The sequence below is a fragment of the Anabrus simplex genome, chromosome 1, assembly GCF_040414725.1.
Source record: "Anabrus simplex isolate iqAnaSimp1 chromosome 1, ASM4041472v1, whole genome shotgun sequence".
NCBI classification, from domain to species: Eukaryota; Metazoa; Arthropoda; class Insecta; order Orthoptera; family Tettigoniidae; genus Anabrus; species Anabrus simplex.
In genome coordinates this window covers 993,539,331-993,558,897 of record NC_090265.1, presented here as the reverse complement: position 1 = coordinate 993,558,897, position 19,567 = coordinate 993,539,331, and the positions used below count along the sequence as shown (strand labels likewise).

At 35.5% G+C, this 19,567-nt stretch overlaps 1 protein-coding gene across 5 annotated transcripts in view; it reads left to right on the top strand.

The window, feature by feature from the left end:
* Window positions 1-16,102, top strand: part of LOC136857870 (uncharacterized) — a 69,101-nt gene extending 52,999 nt beyond the window's left edge. For all 5 annotated transcript variants that reach the window (XM_067136888.2, XM_067136887.2, XM_067136886.2 and 2 more), the window contains one exon: window positions 13,818-16,102. In XM_067136888.2, coding sequence (XP_066992989.2) covers window positions 13,818-14,510 — 693 coding nt within the window. In that variant the 3' untranslated portion in view covers window positions 14,511-16,102. The remainder of the gene's footprint in view (window positions 1-13,817) is intronic.
* The last annotated feature ends 3,465 nt before the right edge of the window (window positions 16,103-19,567 follow it).

Genomic DNA, 19,567 nt, shown 5'->3' with positions numbered 1-19,567 from the left:
CGACGTAAGTCAGCTGATATTAGCATGACAGTCTGAAATATTCTGTTAGGTCACTAACTTGTATTATCACTGTTCCTAACAGATTGGCATTGTCATTTTTATGATTGGAACACAACTTTGTATGTAATATGTACAGTTTGTATAAGTTCAGGTCATATTAGCATGTTTGTTATAAATTAAACAAGTTTAATGTCACAGAGAATGTTCTACACTGTCTGTAAATAATTATTGAAATTACGTGCACTCAAAGACTGTTCAGCACTGTCTATAAATAATTATTAAAGTTTAACTGCACTTGAAGAATGTTTAACACTGTCTGTGAATAATTATTATGAAGTAGAAACTATAAGCTTATATGCAGCACTGAAAAATTATATGTCCTCTGGGAACTTCACGAGAAGAAAACACAAGTTCAAATGTGACACTCGGAAATATTCTATGTTCCCACAGTCTGTTATGACAACACAGGTTTAATATGACACTTGGAAAAACTATAACACTTGGAGAAATTGTAACACTTGGAAAAATACTATGTTCCTTTGGACCGCCACTGTTAGTAAAGAAAACACAAGTCCTAATATGGCACTTGAAGAGAAATACTATGTTCCACTGGTACTGAGCATTAGAGTGTCAGAGTATCGTTTCACCGAAATACCGAGTCCTGGCTGGACATAGCTTTCGTCTGCTGTACTTGCAGAACTCCACCTGTCACCCATATTGTAGAGACGGTGGAGTATTACTGTCCGTCTGTCGCCTAGATCGCCTTGCTTTTATACCTGGAGCTGATGAAGCATCTCAAAACGTGGATATTATCCACCTCTTTAACTCCTAAAGTACTTGGTAGATTTGCTCAAGAATTTGATAGTTTGCAGCTGTTATTATAGCCTCAATGTTGGCGGTGCAAAAATAATTATATCTTAATTCCAAATAGACTTTTTACATATGGATTAGAACATTACCATATATGGTCATGCTGTGTAAAGCCAGCCCGAGGCGGCCACGTCACTGCTGTGTACATCAGTTGAGTTTGGCGGGCTTGCCTATCCTTCTCTTCACGTGAATATTAACTTTCATACTTCGAATTTGCTTTCTTGCAGCAGTGTTTCCGACACAATATATTTAAAAAAAACAAGAAATCAACAAAACATGCAGTAAATGCTGAATTAGAGACAACGGAGGATAAGTTCCAGATTTCCAAGTTCCTATGTATTAAACAGAAATAAACATAAATATTTATTTCTAAATATTTGAGTGTGATCTGTTAGAATCCGATGATGGTCTTTCAAGAACGAAATATGTCATTCTATTTTAATTATGTTGTTTCTTTTGCAGGTGTAAAATTGTTGCTGTACTGTATGTTTTCTCTTTCAGGTAGTTTATAAATTTATTTACTCAAAGTTAGTTTTGGCAGACTGAAGTAAGGATTTCAATATCCTCCACATTTAAAGTTTATGTCTCTTTCTAAATCACCATGTGATTTGTTCAGTGTTGGGTATTCACCCTTGACGTAATAACTGGGGAGAGTCTATGTGATGATGTGTGATCACGCCAACAAGAAGAACTCGATCATCTAATAGAACTATAACGTGTATTGAACAATTTTTTTTCTTCTTTTTTTATGACCGCATAGGATCACTTTAGTCAGTATATCGTTCAGGTCTCTTTGAAGGGTTATGTTCGGGCTTTGCGGTCCTCCCAGTACTTCTTCAGGCGCTCCAATCTTCGTGCCCTTTCCTCGCTTGAAAATGTGCGTGTTGATGGTTTGTTTCCCGTAAAGGTAAAGCGGAGGTTTGTATTCTTGAGTTTTGTATTCAGTTTGATCTTATTTGTGGTGTCTTCTGTTGTAAGGTCTATTTCCTTCAGATCCTCTCGTACTTCTCTGATCCATTTACATCCTGTTGTGGTATTTTTTGAGACGAGATTATATTGTACTAGTTGTTTCAGAAGTCTCGAATCCTGCATCCTCATGGTATGTCCAAGGAATCCCAGTCTCCTCTTACGCATAGTATCTGTAATGGGTTTTAGCTCTTTGTACTCGACTTTGTTAGGTATTACCCGCCACTGTCCATCTTTCTGGTATTTTTTGTTGATGCAGGTTCTTCCAATTCTACTTTCAATTTTCTGAAGTCTGTCAGTCTTTGATTGTTTATTCAGGTTTATTTTATCTTCTATTTCACAGAACTACAAAAGCAGTTGTGCTCCAGCATTTTAAGAACATTCTTCAAATTTTATTATGCATTTTAACTTGACGTATTTGATAACCTAAATCGTATTTTGATGTGTGTTTGTCTAGTTTACTTATCTTACAAGTATTTTGGCTGATGATGTCCACCAAGAAGGACAAAACATGTTCCGACATTTGTTAATTGCTAATTAAAGAAAAAAATTATTATTGTAAAGGTGGAACCTTTGACTGTACCTTTAAAAAGTATACTTCTTTCCCTGGCACATGGACATCGTGTCCATGCCTGCCACTATCTGGTCATGAGACTTCCCAATGTCATTCATCTTCAGCCTCATGCCAGTAATGATGGTTGCTGCTGCTCTCCATCATGATGAGCCCCAGTAGCATTTCCTGTCCTGAGTGCTCATCACCCTCCTACAAAGTTTCATTCGCCTGAAGTCGTTGGGCCCTTACAGGGTGTCAAGTTATTTCACGTCGCTCAATACGTGGTGTCGAATCGCTAGCTGTACGTTGTACTCTGTTACCTTAGTGGGGAAGTTGTACATCAAATGTATCGCATGCTGTGGACAGTGCATGTGCTCAGTAAATGGAAATACGTAGCTCATGCTAGTGCAGCTTATAAAATATTTTCTTATATGCTATTAATCTATATATATAAAATAGCTTGTCCTGACTGACTGACTGACTGATTCATCATCGCCGAGCCAAAACTACTGGACATAATGAAATGAAATTTTGGGGATACATTCATATTAAGATGTAGGTGCTCGCTAAGAGAGGATTTTTGGATATTCCGTCGCTAAGGGGGTGAAAAGTGTGGGTGAAATTATAAATTGAGTGCACCTATATCTCAAAACTTTAAAAGTTTACAAATGTAAAAATTGGTATTTAGAATCTTCTTTGAAAATAAGGAAACACGTATTTTCTTGTTTTCAGAAAATCCCAGTAGGACGGGTGAAAAAGGGGTTGAATGCCTTTAATCAGGATACCGGTACTTATATCTCAGAAACTGAAGATATTACAGACCTGAAAATTGGTACTTTTGATCTCTTTTAAAAATAAAGAGACACGTATTTTTTTGTTTTTGGAAAATCCAATTAATGGAAGGGGGAAAAGGGGGGTGAATTTTTAAAATGAGTGTATCTATATCTCAAAACTTTGAAAGATTACAGATGTAAAAATTGGTATTTAGAATCTTCATTAAAAATAAAGAAACACGTATTTTTTGTTTTTGGAAAATCCCAATAGGAGGGGTGGAAAGGGGTGAAAAAGTGTTGAACGCATTTAATGAGGATACTTATATCTCAGAAAGTGAAGTTATTACAGACCTGAAAATTGGTGTTTTGGATCTCCTTTTAAAATAATGAAACACGTATTTTTTGTTTTTGGAAAATCCAATTAATCGTGGGTGAAAAGGGGGTGAATTTTTAAAATGAGTGTATCTATATCTCCAATCTTTGAAAGTTTACAGATGTAAAATTTGGTATTTAGAATCATCATTAAAAATAAACACGTATTTAATTTCAGAAAATCCCAATAGGACGGGTAAAAAAGGGTGAAAAAGGGGTTGAATGCCTTTAATCAGGATACCGGTACTTATATCTCAGAAACTGTAGAAATTACAGACATGAAAATTGGTACTTTGAAAATAAGGAAACACGTATTTTTTTGTTTTAAGAAAATCCCAATAGGACGGGTGAAAAAGGGTGAAAAAGGGGTTGAATGCCTTTAATCAGGATACCGGTACTTATATCTCAGAAACTGAAGATATTACAGACCTGAAAATTTTAGAAATAAAGAAACACATATTTTTTTGTTTTTGGAAAATCCAATTAATGGGAAGGGGGAAAGGGGGGGGGGTGAATTTTTAAAATGAGTGTATCTACATCTTAAAACTTGAAACGTTTACAGATGTAAAAATTGGTATTTAAAACCTCCTTTAAAAATAAAGAAACATGCATTTTTTGTTTTCGGAAAATCCCAATAGGAGGGGTGTAAAAGGGTGAATAATGGGTTGAATGCCATTAATGAGGATACATATATCTCAGAAACTGAAGATATTACAGAACTGAACATTTGTACATGGGATCTCCTTTAAAAATAAAGTAACATGTATTTTTTCGTTTTTGGAAAATTCATTACTGGCGGTTAAACAGGAGTGACAAATTGGGGTGAAATTTTTGAAAGACTATATCCACAGAATACCTAAGAAACGTAAAATGTTACAGACGTAAAAAGTGGTATTTGGAATCTCCTGTAAATGTAAAGAAACATAGGTGATTTGTTTATGGAAACTCCATTTAAGGGGAACTAAAAACGGGGTGAAATTTTAAAATGAGAATTTCTACAGTATATCTCAAAAACTTAACATGTTACAGAAGTGAAAAATGGAACCTTTTATCTCTATAACGTGTATTTTTAGTTTTCCGAAATACCACTTGGCTGGATGAGGGGGGGGGGGGGAAGTGACTGAAAATGGTGTTGAATTATTTTAATTAAGCTACTGATATCTCAAAAATAAAGATGTTACAGATGTGAAATTTGATATTTGGATTCTGCTTTAAAAGTAAAGAAACACATATTCTCGAAAAATCCAATGAAGGGGGGGGGGGGGTGAAAGAATTGAAAAATTAATTGACTTAATTGTATGAGAATACTTACGTCTAATAAAAACTAAAGTTGTTACAGACGTGAAAATTGGTATTTGGATCTCCTTTAGAAACAAATAAAAACGTGGTTTTTGGGGGGCGGGGGAACCATCTTGTGGGGCGGGATTGAAAAGGAGTTGAATTCCTTTCATGAGGTCACACAAATCAAAAACTGAGGAAGTTAGAGTCGTGATAATTGGTATTTAGAAGATCCTTTACTATTAAAGAAACAAGGTTTTTGCCAGAAAATAAAATTGTGGGGGGGGGGGGGAGTGTGAAAGGAAGTGAAAAAAGTGAATTATTTTTATGGGGATACTTATATCTCAAAACTGAAGGTTATAGACGTGAACATTGTTGTTTAGAATCTCCTTTAAACATAAAGAAACATGCCTTTATGTTATTTTTTTGTTGGGGGGGGGGGGTAAATAAACTTAACGGCGGTGGGGTGTAAAAGGAGGTGAGAATAGTTGATTTTACTGTTCATAATGTACTTATAAGGAGCCTCCGTTGCTCAGGTGGCAGCGCACATGCCTCTCACAGTTGGGTTATGTGGTTCAAATCCCGGTCACTCCATGAGACATTCGTGCTTGACAAATCGGAGGCGGGACAGGGTTTTCTCCGGACGCTCCGGTTTTCCCTTTCATCATTCATTCCAGCAACACTGTCCAATATCATTTCATTTCATTTGTCATTCATTATCCATTGCCCCAGAAGAGTGCGACAGGCTTCGGCAGCCGGGACAATTCCTATTGCCGCCGCCAGATGGGGGCTTTATTCATTCCATTCCTGACCCTGTCGAATGACTGGAAACAGGCTGTAGATTTCCGATGTACTTATTCTGATCATAAACCAATCATTTTTTTATCTTTCCTGGGTTCGTTTTCAAGAGCCATCTTTTTCTTCAGAGAACGTTCTTAGATTACAGTAGATTCTCCTGGCATATAAATAAAAATTTAAACACCTTTGAAATAAACGATAGGAATGAGATTGACCGGCCAATTGTTCACCTCTATAATAAGGTCAACAATGCACGGAATATGTCATTCGTATTACCAGAAATCCTGCACACTTGGCTATGCGCGACAATGGTGCTGGTCACATTGTTAACAATGACAGTGGCAGCAGATGTAATTTACCGCCAAGTAGCGATCGTGCATCTTGCTATGGGGTCCAGAACATCTATAATAATAATAATAATAATAATAATAATAATAATAATAATAACCTAAATCCAACTGATATCAACCACCCTAATAATAATAATAATAATAATAATAATAATAATAATAATAATAATAATAATAATAATAATTATTATCTGGACCGTCGTCAAATGTGCAGACCGCGCTGGAAACGGGTCCTGGACGGGTAATGACTAAGAATGCCGTGCAGCCGCGGGTTCAGTACCGCTAAGGCACCCAAGAGGACACCACGCCGGATCTCCTCAAGGATTGATCCATATTAAAAATTCTTATAGGAAAAGATGGCAAAGATTTAGGGACCCAACTGACCGGGTGGAATACCTGGACCTAGCCCAGGAAGTACGAAATCGATTGCTGGAAAGGAAGATTGAAAAATGGGAGGACACTTGCCGTAATCTATTAGAAAACGAGTCAGATCACGAATTTTGGCCGATTCTCTCAGATAACCAGTCAGATCGCGAATTTCGGCGGATTATATATAAAACAATAAGCATTCAATTATAAATTTCAGTATAATACCGTAGCGAAGCACGGGTATCTTTCTAGTCATACATATAGGTTTCTACCACTGTCATCTTCTCTCCTAAACATCGCAATATAATAATTGCCTCACCTGTACATATATTTCTGGGAAACCAAACTGCATCTTATTTAGATTTGATTTTTAAGTATTTGCAGGAGAATTTTAAATATGTGAGATATTAGGCTGATTGTCCAATAATCGTCACATGCAACTATGTTTGCTTTCTTTGGAATTGGTACAATAACCTGTGAGAAAAATTATTCTGGTTATTCACCCCGTTAGGGCCTGTACTACGACAGTCAGATACAAGTGCGGTTTAAATTTATGTTGCAGTTTGCACATCTTTCTGGAAGTTTGGTTGGAAATGCATACTACGACTTTCGTTTATGTGCAATCTGGGAGAATATTCTCGAGGTTAGCTATGCCGAAGTTGTAGAGGCAGTTAACACTCTTATCTGAGACTTCGCTCTTATTGGGGACGCTACCGTAAAGAATCAAGATGGCTACGCATCAAGATGAATCTACATCTGCATGATGCTGTACGAAATTAAGTTGTTACAATGTAATCTACGTATATATTTATAAAGTATGTCATGCTTCCTGTCCAGCTATCACAGAATTCTTTAAAGATTTCCCAAGCTAGCAAGATGTTGCTACTGACTATATGAGTTGCACACAAGCAGCTGGCAGCAAGCTCCATGGATTGCTGTTGTCGTTAGGGCAACGTCGTTTGCTGCTATGCAGTTTTTCGTGGGTTCGAATCCCAATTGTCTAACATTTATTTACCTTCTAAATGTTAGTTGGTAGGGTACTATAGGTGTAGTACATATTTCCTAATCATTAAAATGCGTGTCAAAAGCGTGGGTTCTGTTCCAAATCTATCCGCAACGCACATATGGAGTAAAGATATACACGATGTTGTTCACGGCGATTCGTCCGTCGAATGAGGATGTTAAGGAGGTTATATTCCGTTGACTTCATAACAACTTGCTACTAAAGTATTTACACTAATGTTAGATAAATGCTTGCCAGTTAATACTCTCACATTGTATTGAAAAGAAAGGAACTAACTACGTATTCAATGAGCAAACATAAATTGATTTAATAATAAAATGAATGATCCTACGCTGCATCAGTGGCATTAATTACGAATATAAACTTTACTTTCGCCGTAACGCGCATCCTCGTAAATAGTACTAGACAAAAAATGATACATAACCTGAATCTTAACTTTTAGCATTCAGGTTTCATTTTCAGTCTTTTTATTTTCTATAGCAGTTTCAGTTTCGTTATACAGTTAATTAATTTTAATATTCCTTCATATGTGTATATTTCAGTCCTAATTCTGTTTTTGACCTGAACTTCCACATTATAGCTTAATAAGATTCTGATATTGGATTCTAGTAATACAATTTCAAAAAGAATAGAGCTAAACAAACTAAAACACCAGGGAACACGTATACCACCGCGCTGAATTTCACTATATTTTCAGTAACCTTATTACCAACCCAATAAAAATGTTACTACATCTTCCGCATTACAATACCATCGTTAAAATCCGTTGGTAGTACGCAAGAAAATATTTAACTTCTAGTGTGCAAAACTGCAGCCTACGTATTTGGCTGTTTACCTGACAGTCGTAGTACAGGCCCTTAGTAAATTTTCATGGTTATCTTGAAGATAATTCCAATATAATTGGTCTATTATAAATGTTCCAGCCAACTCATTCCTGATTGCCAAGGTTTCACCCCATTGTTCCAATTTGGGCTCATTAGCTGGTAACTAGCACACCTACCAAGATGCATGACTAGAGCATGTAGTGGAGGCCACTGCATGAGCTGCTTGGAACCTCAGGCAGTGCCAATGCAACTTGGTCTCTTTTATGAAAATCAGTGCCTGCTAGACCATAAAAATAATTGGACATATGGATATGGGAAAAGGAATAAAGGAGAGAAATTAGTTGAGTTTTGTGAGAGGAGTGGAATGATTGTAGATAACACATGATTTTAAATAAAAGGAAAATTACGAGATATGTTTAGGGTGATAGAATAATAAAATCAGTAATTGATTACTTTCTGGTTGTAAGGACAAATTGCAGACAGTTGATGGATTTAATAGCTTAACGGAGAGAAGCATTTGATGGAGATCATAGAGTTGTAATAGCTAAAATAAGAGTGGTGAAAATGGAAAAATTGAAGGAGATAATATAAAAGTGTGGAAATAAAAAGATAAGAAAGTACAGGAAGAATTTCCAGAGAGACTGAAACCATAAATTCCACTTACTGAAGTAGGAAATGTGAAAGATGAATGGTCCAACTTGAAAAAGGCATTTGTAAGTAGGGCAGAGAGTGTCTGTGGTATAACATCAGCGAGATTGTAAGAAAAGAGAGACGAATGAGGAGGTGAGCGAAGCAGTGAAAGAAAAGAATAAAGCTTGGCTAGAATGGAATAGAGATAAAAAAGAAAGCAAAAGGAAGTATCTTGATATTATACTGTAATCTATCAGCTTCATAGTCCATATTGATAGTTCAAGGACACAAGTATGAAGGATGAATTCTCCACCTAATCAATACTTTATTTTACATAGTGTCAATATTATTTACATAAAAGGACAGTACGAAGAAGCTAAATTGCAAATAGAAGAACTTGATAACAGCAAGAAAAGTTGGATTGCAAATTTCATATGAAAAAACAGAAATAATACCAACCTTCTCTGTTACAGCACCAACCATTACCTTAGCCAATACCAATGAAAAATCATCAATAGAAAGCAGAACATTTAAGTTAAAAAAAGCACAATGAATTACATGGCCAACGTACAAGAAAAAAATCTCTTTCAATAAATGCTAAACTTCAACATTACTGTTTCGTCATTAAACCTGAAGCGACTTATGCTTGTGAAACACTATTTAAATTGAATACCAAAGCAACAACTGATACACTGTAAAAGGTTGACAGAAGGATACTCAGAACAATCACTAATAAAAAACATCAGGTGGATGGACAATGGAGATTATTGCCTAATGCAGTGGTTTATAGGGAAAGTGAATCTATAATAGATACGATGAGAAAAAGAAGAATTGCCTTTTTCTGATAATAGGATAATAAAACAACTATTTAATTACTTTTGGAAAAGTAAAACAAAAAATAATTGGTTTAAAGAAGTTCAGAATGATTTAGAAGAGCTGAATATTACAATGAAGCAAATTGAAAATAGAGAAGAAAAAAGGATTCTCAAGAACAAACAAATAAGATTGTCATTAAAAACTGTACAACACAAACAATATGTCATATCTGATGAAGAAAGGGCAGCCAGGTCAGCCAGAATGAAGAGGTTTTGGGAAAGGAAGAAGATGATGCAAGCTAAATCTTCAGTTAATTCTTTGTTAACGTAAATGTATTTGGGTTTGATTTAGGTGCTCCAATGTGGGCGTAAACTATGTAAATAAATAAATAAATAAAAGGACAGTACCGGTTTCAACCTGTAAATAGGTCATCTTCAGCTGTTGAAGAACCTGCTTAATAGCGACTGTACAGAATAAATACTACTAAAATTAAAATTAAACAAGAATGCCTTAAAATAAACATGAATGCCACTATTCTAAAAATACTTAAGGTTAAGATATATACATATGGTACAGTTTTGGGGGTTAGAGGACTTTTTTCCTGGCCCCATGATTTCTACATATTTCAAAAATTATATTTGCTGAGGTTGGATACAATTCTAAGAGTTTATTAAGAATCACTGACATTCTGGTGTCAAGTTCGAATATCTATGTTAAATGCAAATACTATGTCCAACGGTTTTATGAAATGTTTCAAGGTGCATTGTTGGGCCGCAAATATGTGGGGACATCGTGTTCATTAGAATAAGAGGTATAGTAACCTGTTTACGGATACATAGCTCACTCTACAGGTTGAAACCGGTACTGTCCTTTTATGTAAATAATATTGACACGATGTAAAATAAAGTATTGATTAGGTGGAGAACTCATCCTTCATACTTGTGTGTATCTTGATATTAAAAGGAAATGTAAGACATTGATAAGAGAAGAAAAGTTAGGAAGAATTTACACAAAAAATGGAAATGGATGGTGCTGGCAGTAAAAGAATGCTGTATGGAATTATATGAAGTAATAGGAAACAAAGAGTTTATATAAATCTTCTTCCAGAAGAAACAAAGAGAAGATGTAAGGAGTATTTTGATAAGCTGATAAATGTAAGACATTGTGCACAGGAGGCCATTGTGATGACTCAACAGTAGAAGATGACATAACATTGTTAGAGATGGAATTAGCAGTTCGTAAAATAAAAATGGGGAAGGCACTAGAGATGGACGAAATTAGTGTGGAAATGATAAAGGCTGCTAGACCTGTTGGACTACAATGGATTTACAGACTTTTAAACTGTGTATGGGAACAGAAACATGTGCCAGACTGCCAGGAAAAGAGAATAATAATACCAGTCTTTAAGAAGGGGGACAAAAGTGTATGTGATAACTATAGATGAATCACACTCTTAACAGAAGTGGCAAGAATACAGTACTGGAAAGGATATTTGAGAGGAGAATGATAAGAAAGGTCCAAGGAGAGTTGCAGGAGGAACAGTATGGCTTTAGAAAAGAATTGGGAATGTGGAAAGGATCTGGTAATGGCATTCATAGATCTAAAAACAAAGGTTTGGGAAACTATGGTAAAAGAGAGGCTGGGTACACAAACTATAGGAATGGTACAAGCATTGTACTGTATAATAACTGTGTCAGCAGTGTACAAATTCTGGTTGGAAGGATGGAATGGTTTAGAAATGAAACTGGACTAAGACAGAGAAGTGTGCTGTCATCTCTTTTGCTTCTAATGGTTATGGACAAAATTGTAAAGGTGACATAGGAAGCATAAGGGAATAGGGAGATGAAGTTATTACTATTTGCGGGTAACATTATGACCCTGTGAGTGGACATCAAAGACGTACAAGAACAATTTTATGAACTGAACGAGAAGATTGAAAAGTACGCCATGAAAATCAGTGCAGAGAAAAGCAAGACCATGGCAATATCAAGAGTAGAAAGACAAGAAAAAGGCATTGTGAAAATTGCTGGTCAAAACCTTAAAATTGTGGACAGTTTGAAATACCTAGAGTATGAATATTAATGCAGAATGCAAGGCTGTACATGGAGATGAGTAAGAGGGTGCATCACTGCAACAGGGCAATGAATTCTACCAGATTGTAAGAATCCTTGTCTGGAATAAGGAAGTAGCAAGGAAATGTAAAGAGATAATGTACCCATATTGACTTATGTGGCTGAGACCTGGACATTAAGTAGGGAGGAGAGTAGAATTCAAGGCCCTAATGAAATACTGTACATAACATGATAGGAAATACAGAGTGAGAAACAAAGGTTAGAAAGAAAGTTGGAATAGAAAACCTAAATGAGAGAATTGATAGAAATAAACTAAGATGGTTTGGAGATGTAAAGAAGATGGAGAAAAGAATACCAAACGAGATGATGGAGATGAAGTTTGAGGAAAAGAGAGGGAGCAGGAGACCTAGAACAAGGTGGATTGGTTCATTAAAGAGGAGTGCAAGAAGAAGAAATCTGGACTGGGACAAATTGTTTAAAGAGGAATAGTGGAAGGAGAGAGAAAGTTGGAGAAGTGCCATAAATGCCCTGGCCCAGTAGGACCTAGATATGAGGAAAGGTGGAGATTGATGATCTGTTGCCTTATGGTCTCGTAGATGTTTAAGGGTATCTCTAAAGTCTCATCTTCCAGAGTTCTGTCATCTTGTAGTGATGGTGTCCAAAAGAATGGAATGGTTTCACTATGCCAGTCTTCCACATATTTCGTCCAAAGCTAATTATTTCCATTAATAATGAGCCGTACTTGCTCCACATCAGTCTCATAGAAAATTCTTTTTGCTTCCTTGATGTATCTTTAACTCCTTTGTAAGCTTTATCTAATTTACCTTTTTGTTAAAGCTGTTCTGTTTCTTGACACTTTGATTTCCACCATGCTTCTTTCAATTTTATACCCAGTCTACTAATTTTAATTTTTAGAGTCTGGTATTTATTCCATGTTCTGAAGGATAGTTCTTGTACTTCCTTCTCTCATCCATTTTAAGATAAACCACTTCCATTACCCATGGCTTGCGGTTGACCCTTTGTACTGTTCCAGTGACTTCTTTCGTTGTCTTATGCATAGCAGTCTTGGTTATTTCTTTCGTAGTCTTACGCATAGCAGTCTTGGTTATTGTTTGCAGTTCTTCATATTCATTAGGGGTAATGCCATGTTCCATTATCTCATTGTCAGTGACAGTATTATGATTGTATGGTAATAAATTAAGTAAATCATTATAATTTCATACTGAATAATAGTCCACACACCATAGATCCATGAAACAGGTTTCTCTGTATGATAGATCCATGAAACAGGTTTCTCTGTATGAAATAAGGATTACAAACTACTCTTCCTATCTTCCTCTTTTATCTGTAGTTGTTTGAGTCATCATTCCATAGACTGGTTTGATGCAGCTCTACATGCCACCCTATTCTGTGCTAGCCTTTTCATTTCTACGTAACTACTACATCCTACATCTACTGTATGTAATTTGTCATATTCATACCTTGGTCTATCCCATACTGTTCTTGCCACCTACACTTCCCTCAAAAACTAACTGAGCAAGTCCTGGGTGTCTTTTTAGATGTACCTTATCATTCTATCTCTTCTTCTTGTTAAATTTAGCCAAATCGATCTTCTCTCACCAATTTGATTCAGTATCTCTTAATTCGTGATTCCATCTACCCACCTCACTTTCAGCATTCTTCTGCAACACCACATTTCAAAAGCTTCTATTCTCTTTCTTTCTGAGCTAGTTATCATCCATGGTTCACTTCCACACAATGCCACGCTTCAAACAAAAGTCTTCAAAAATATCTTTTTAATTCCTACATCAATGTTCGAAGTAAGTAAATTTTCTTGCTTGTGCTAGTCTGGATTTTATGCCATCCTTATTTCTGCCATCGTTAGTTATTCTGCTACCTAAATAAAAGCATTCATCTACTTCCTTTAGACTTCATTTCCTAAGCTAATATTTCCTGCATCACCCCCAACCTTGTTCGACTGCAGTCCATTACTTTTGTTTTGGAATTATTTATTTTCATCTTGTACTCCTTCCCCAAGACTGTGTGCAATGTACCTATGTATAATGAATTTTGGGAATAGCACTAAAATGTTATCATATTCATGTTGGTTTTATTTTTCCAGATGTTGTCTGATGAAATTTTGTGTGCTGACTCTTACCTTGGATTTAGAGAGTTACTCATGAAGCAGCCTGGCATCCAAAACAAACAGAGCAGCACTGTAGCAAGACCATCCTTGAATCATGGGACTGAGAACATTGCTAGTAAGAACCAAGATGAATCAAAACTTTTAATATGTGATGACATTCTGGATTCAGTTGATGGAGCTGATTTTCTGGAAAAGTTTTCTTTGGAGCTTATTGCACCTAACATGACTCAGAAGAAAACAGAAGATAAAGACTTTGTAAAATCATCAGCTGAGAATAAAAACGATCCTGTGGTAGTAACATTGGACTCTAAAGAGGAAGGGCAGTGGCACATGCGGAAGTTAAATGAGACCACTCCAGAGCGAAGCAAGAATTCTTTAAACTCAATTCAGGGATTTCATAAGAAGGCTGAAAGAAATCAAATTCATGATAACAAGTGTGCCAGAAAGAGGCTCTTCCCATCAGAATATAAGGAAGATAGTCCTGCTCCTAAGTCACTTAAATTAGTAGATGTATATCAGTTCTTACTTAAGAAATCCATGAATGGTAGCCACCATGCCGAGTGTGATGTCTTACATCTTCTCGAATGTGTTGTTGCATTAAGTTCTGATTTCATCCATTGGACTGATGAAAATGCAGTAAAACTGAGTAATATTAAGAAAATATGGTGAACTAAAATAATAACTTTGTGGTACTGATACTGCAAAAATATTCTCACAAACACACAGCTGGTTTCTGTTTCCTTTTTCAGTGCTGTTCAGTGTAAAAAAAGAGAATGGACATTTTATATATGTATAATTACATGTTACACTGAAACTAACATTCTTAATTCAGATTTATGCTGTATAATTTAATCTGTTTTAAAGTTGGGGACAGAAGAATCAGCTTTGTACCTTTGTGACAAAATTTTGGAGTACTGGTATTCCATTTTATATATGAATTTATTTTTTATGGTAAAGTAAGCATAATGCTATTTTATATACATGCCTAATATATTCCGCAGTTAGGACATTACCGTAAGTATTATGGCATAAATTGTCTCTCTATCATATATTATTATACCACATCGGCAATTGCCCCAAACCAGTCAGCGGATCCTAAGCGTGCTCAGTTCACTCTCCAATAAAAAATAATATCTAACTTAAATTACACCCTGGATTTGTGATGGGGAACATTTATTTACTACCATGGACAAGTCAAGGAAAACTATAGCTATAAATATAGTAGACAGACCACAACGTAAGATTGAGGAATTTATTACACAAAAATAAACAAGATCTTAAAACTTCAGTAAATGACATGAATAAAAGCATTATTTCCTAAGTTTCTGAAAGAGTTGTCTTGAGGTCATGTAAAAGAATAGCAATTATGCGCCGATACACACATTTAATATTAGTCACCTTTTTAACTGGGCTTGCATGATTACACTACACTCCTAGCTCATATTGTTTATTTATTCAACCTTAAGGATGAGTACATATCTCGTTCCTGCACACTTTTACATTGCTTTGGAGGTTATAGCCTAACACGTTATATAATTGCTTGGGAAATATCCTACTCTAACTGTATACAAGTGCCTGAGTGGGGAGGTGTATTCTACTATATGCAACTTTCACCGGAGTTACAAACAAGGATGAATGAAAACATGGATTGAAACCACACACTGTCGGTTCGAACCCCACTGTCTGGAGCCCTGAAGATGGTTTTCCGTGGTTTCCCGTTTTCACACCAGGTCAATGCTGGGGCTGTACCTTAATTAAGGCCACGGCCGCTTCCTTCCCACTCCTAGGCCTTTCCTATCCCATCATTGCCGTAAGACCTATCTGTGTCAGTGCGAAGTAAAACAAACAAACAAACAAAAAGAAACCCACACACAATAAATCAATCACTCACCACTGATCTCCATTTAAGGCAGTCGCCCAGGTGACAGATTCTGTATTTGTTGTTTACCTTGTCACTTCTTAAATAATTGCAAAGAATTTGGAAATTTATTGAACATCTCCTTGTTTAAGATTATTTAAGAAATTACCACATTCTGCACGGTTCACTCCTTTAAGTAATTTTAAAAGAAAACTGTATGATTGGTTAATAGAAAATCCATTTTTTAATACCTCAGAATTCTTAGAAATGCATAATGTTAGTATTAAGTTTTAATAAAAGGTGTATGTTCATTTAGCCTTAGTAATATTAAGTACTAAATTATTATCAGTTGACAAAGCCTATTTCATTGTATATGGTCAATGGCAAATAAAGATTCTTGATTCTTTGGTAAATTATTCCAATCCATTACTCATCTTCCTATAAATACATATTTGCCCCAATTTACCCTCTTGAATTCCAACTTTATTTTCATATTGTGATCTTTCCTACTGTTAGAAACACCACTCAAACTTATTCATTTACTGATGTCATTCCACGCCATCTCTCCACTGACAACTCGGAACATACCACTTACATATGAGCAAGTACAATTTGAGGATGCACCTGTTCAATATACAAAATAATCCGTTGATTATTGTCTCATTATCCTTTTATTCACAGAACATGTTTCGTTCATTATTTGGACATCATCAGCTGCTACCTAATGACTAAGATTAAAATTGAAACTAAATTAAAACACAGGTTTTTAAGGAGTACTCCTGATTCTTGAGCTATTCTGACAAGTATACCACGGTTAAAACATTAAAGTCAATAAAACCCAAACCTACGACTTCTTGCTTGCAGCCCTTATAAAAGTGCACTTATTAAAAAAAAAAAAAAAAAAAAACCACTTGTATAAAAGAAGAATCTTGACTTGATCTTGATTCGGAGAGGTTATATCTGTGGCTTAATACAAGAACAACTAATGTGAAAAAAACACAGTTGTGGGAATCGAGCATTGAAATATAATGAAAACTTTCATTGACCATAATTCTGATTAGACTGGTTGTTTTTCAGGCAATTATCCCCACTTATGCTGTTTTAGACACTATGAGCAAATCTGGTACTAGTATAATTAAAGTAAATAAAGTTTTTTTGCATGTTCGGATGTTCACTCCTATCCAATATATTGATTTAGAGAAAAAAATTATAATAGTTTACAACATATTAAAATTACTTTCCACACTGTCACATTATTCATAATCACTTTCATCTGGTAAGTATTCTGCAGTGTCTCCTGGGCAGTCTGACAACATATTCTGGTGATAGGGCCTACTCTGTGGATGTACAAAGGGCATTAATGACTGTAAGTCTCTGAATTTTTCTGCTGACAGTAGTATAGGTGTGTTGTGAAATGGTTGCACATTATGATTTACAGGATGCCTGCCTCTTCTGATTAGATTTAAGGTTTTGAACTCTTCTTGTACACTGAAGGAAACTTTATAGAGTACTTTCCCAGGTGAATCATGCCGGTATTGCAACCATTTTATCTTAAGCCAAGGAACTGACTCTCCCAAACTGTTTTGTTTTCTATGAACATAGCACCCATGAAGTAGTTCACTGAAATTAAAGAAATCCTTCTGTTCAAGTTCCACTACTTTTATCGGTGGTTTCCTGGGAACTAGTCTGATCAAATTAGCCCAGTCTCTAGGCGTATCAATTTTTGCAGTTGTATTCCTTTTTATTTTTTCAATAGCTGCATGAATATAGCCTGCCTCCATATCGGTGTGACATGCGATTTATAACCTGTAACTTGCTATTGCGATGCTTTTCCTCATGGAAAATATTCATGGGCATGGCTCTGCAATTAATGTTCCTGTTCTGGCCACTGCATGAGTCACTGAACATATTGACCTCATTTATTTCTTCAGGTAGTGACAGAAGATGCTGTAATAAAGCGCATTCCAGTATTAAATTAACCAAAGTTGACATTGGTTTTTCTAGCAGTGAAAAACACGGAAGACCGTTTCACCAATGTTCATGATGACATTGGTTTCCCTAGATTCCTTGTTCTGTCAATTCCATAAAGGTTAGACATTGGATGTTTTAGCACATAAAACTAGAGCACTTTTTGAGTTGTTCTTGGATTAAGCCACAGATATATCTTGTAGAATTCTATAGATTGCTGGTTATCAAGTTATATTAAAACTCTCCCAAGCAAATACAGCCCTCGGCCACACACAGATACTACACCAGACAGAAGGCGACAGGCAGCAAGGCAGGTGACGGCACTAGAGTCAGCTGCTTGGAGGTATCAATACAAAGGGGGTAAGTACAATTTACTTCAGTATTAAATGTTCTTCCACTCGCAAAATCCTTTTTTCTTCTAAGTTTTTTTTTTTTTCTTTTTTTTTTTTTTTTACAGACTTAAAAACTACATGTACCATGTATTTACAAAGAGACATTCATAAGGATATATATGGTCCTTTATTAAAACAGCTTGAGAAGTCCCCTTTTTGATACAATATATTTAAAGCCCCATTTTAATAACTCTTGACAACCAGCAATCTATAGAATTCTACAAGATATATAACTTCTCCGAATCAAGATCAAGTTCAGACTCTTCTTTATAAAAAATGTAAGTGTACTTTTATACGGACTGTTACAAGCAAGAAATCGTAGGTTTAGATTTTATTGACTGTAATGTTTTGATAATTGTATACTTGACACAAATTTTTTATATATCTTCAAGACAGTGATTTGTATTTATTGAAGTATACCAACAGATCATATGAATTTTCAAGTGTTGTGTTATATCCTCAAGACAGTGACTTGTTTGAGTGGATATTGCATATTGGATCAGAACTATTTTCAAGTATTAATGCCATCTATTTTTGTAATATGTATGGCCAGTTAGTTTTTAAAGTGTTTTAAGATCTTATGGCTGACGATGGCCTAATATTAATAGGCCGAAACTAGTACCATTATTAAAATAAATTGAAGTACTAATTTTATATTGTATTGATTAGGTTGATTACCTCATTTGTCTGCAATAATTAATTGGTATGTTACAAGTTATAAATCTCATTCTTATAGTCCATATTGAGTATTGCTATGTTATGAGCAACTGCACTTTGAGGGTCCACTTGTTCAATACACAAAATAATCCATTGATTATTGTCTTATTATCCTTTTATTCACAGAACGTGGTCGTCTGTTATTTGGGCATCATCAGCAATTCTGTTCAACCCCAGTTCACTTTTATTTCAAACAAGAAATCCTGTAGAAAGCAAATAATGTATGTGGTAGATGCTTGCTTGCAACTTCACTAGCTGCCGCAACACACACAGGTTTCCATGTGCCTATGTGAGGATAATGCAAGCGCCCTGCAGTCTATAAGTAGATCACTTGCCTTTCAGCTCATATTGTCAGTATTAGAATTGTTTGCAGCTGCACTTCCTGTGTGATGCATTAATAAGAACCTTAATTGACAAGTTTGCTGTTATCACATAAAAATGTGAGGGAAATGTAATAAGGAAAAAATTATAAGTGTTCTTTCCCAGGCACTGCAGTCATTTGAACCTTACCATTGTGAATTAATGTTATGTATTATTCAATTTGTTTTAAAAGATGGATAATATGTTTACACAATTCAATAACATTGCTTATGATACCAGTATATGACGTACGAAAATTGGCTTTTGAGAATTCATGTGACTTGAGTAAAAAATATCTGCAGTGGTCTATAAATATAGTAAATAAAGATGTCATTGGCTTCACTTCTGATTGTTGAATCTGAGTTCACTTTTATTTTCAAAAAGAAATTTTGCTAGTGACTTTACGTCGCACCGACACAGATAGGTCTTAT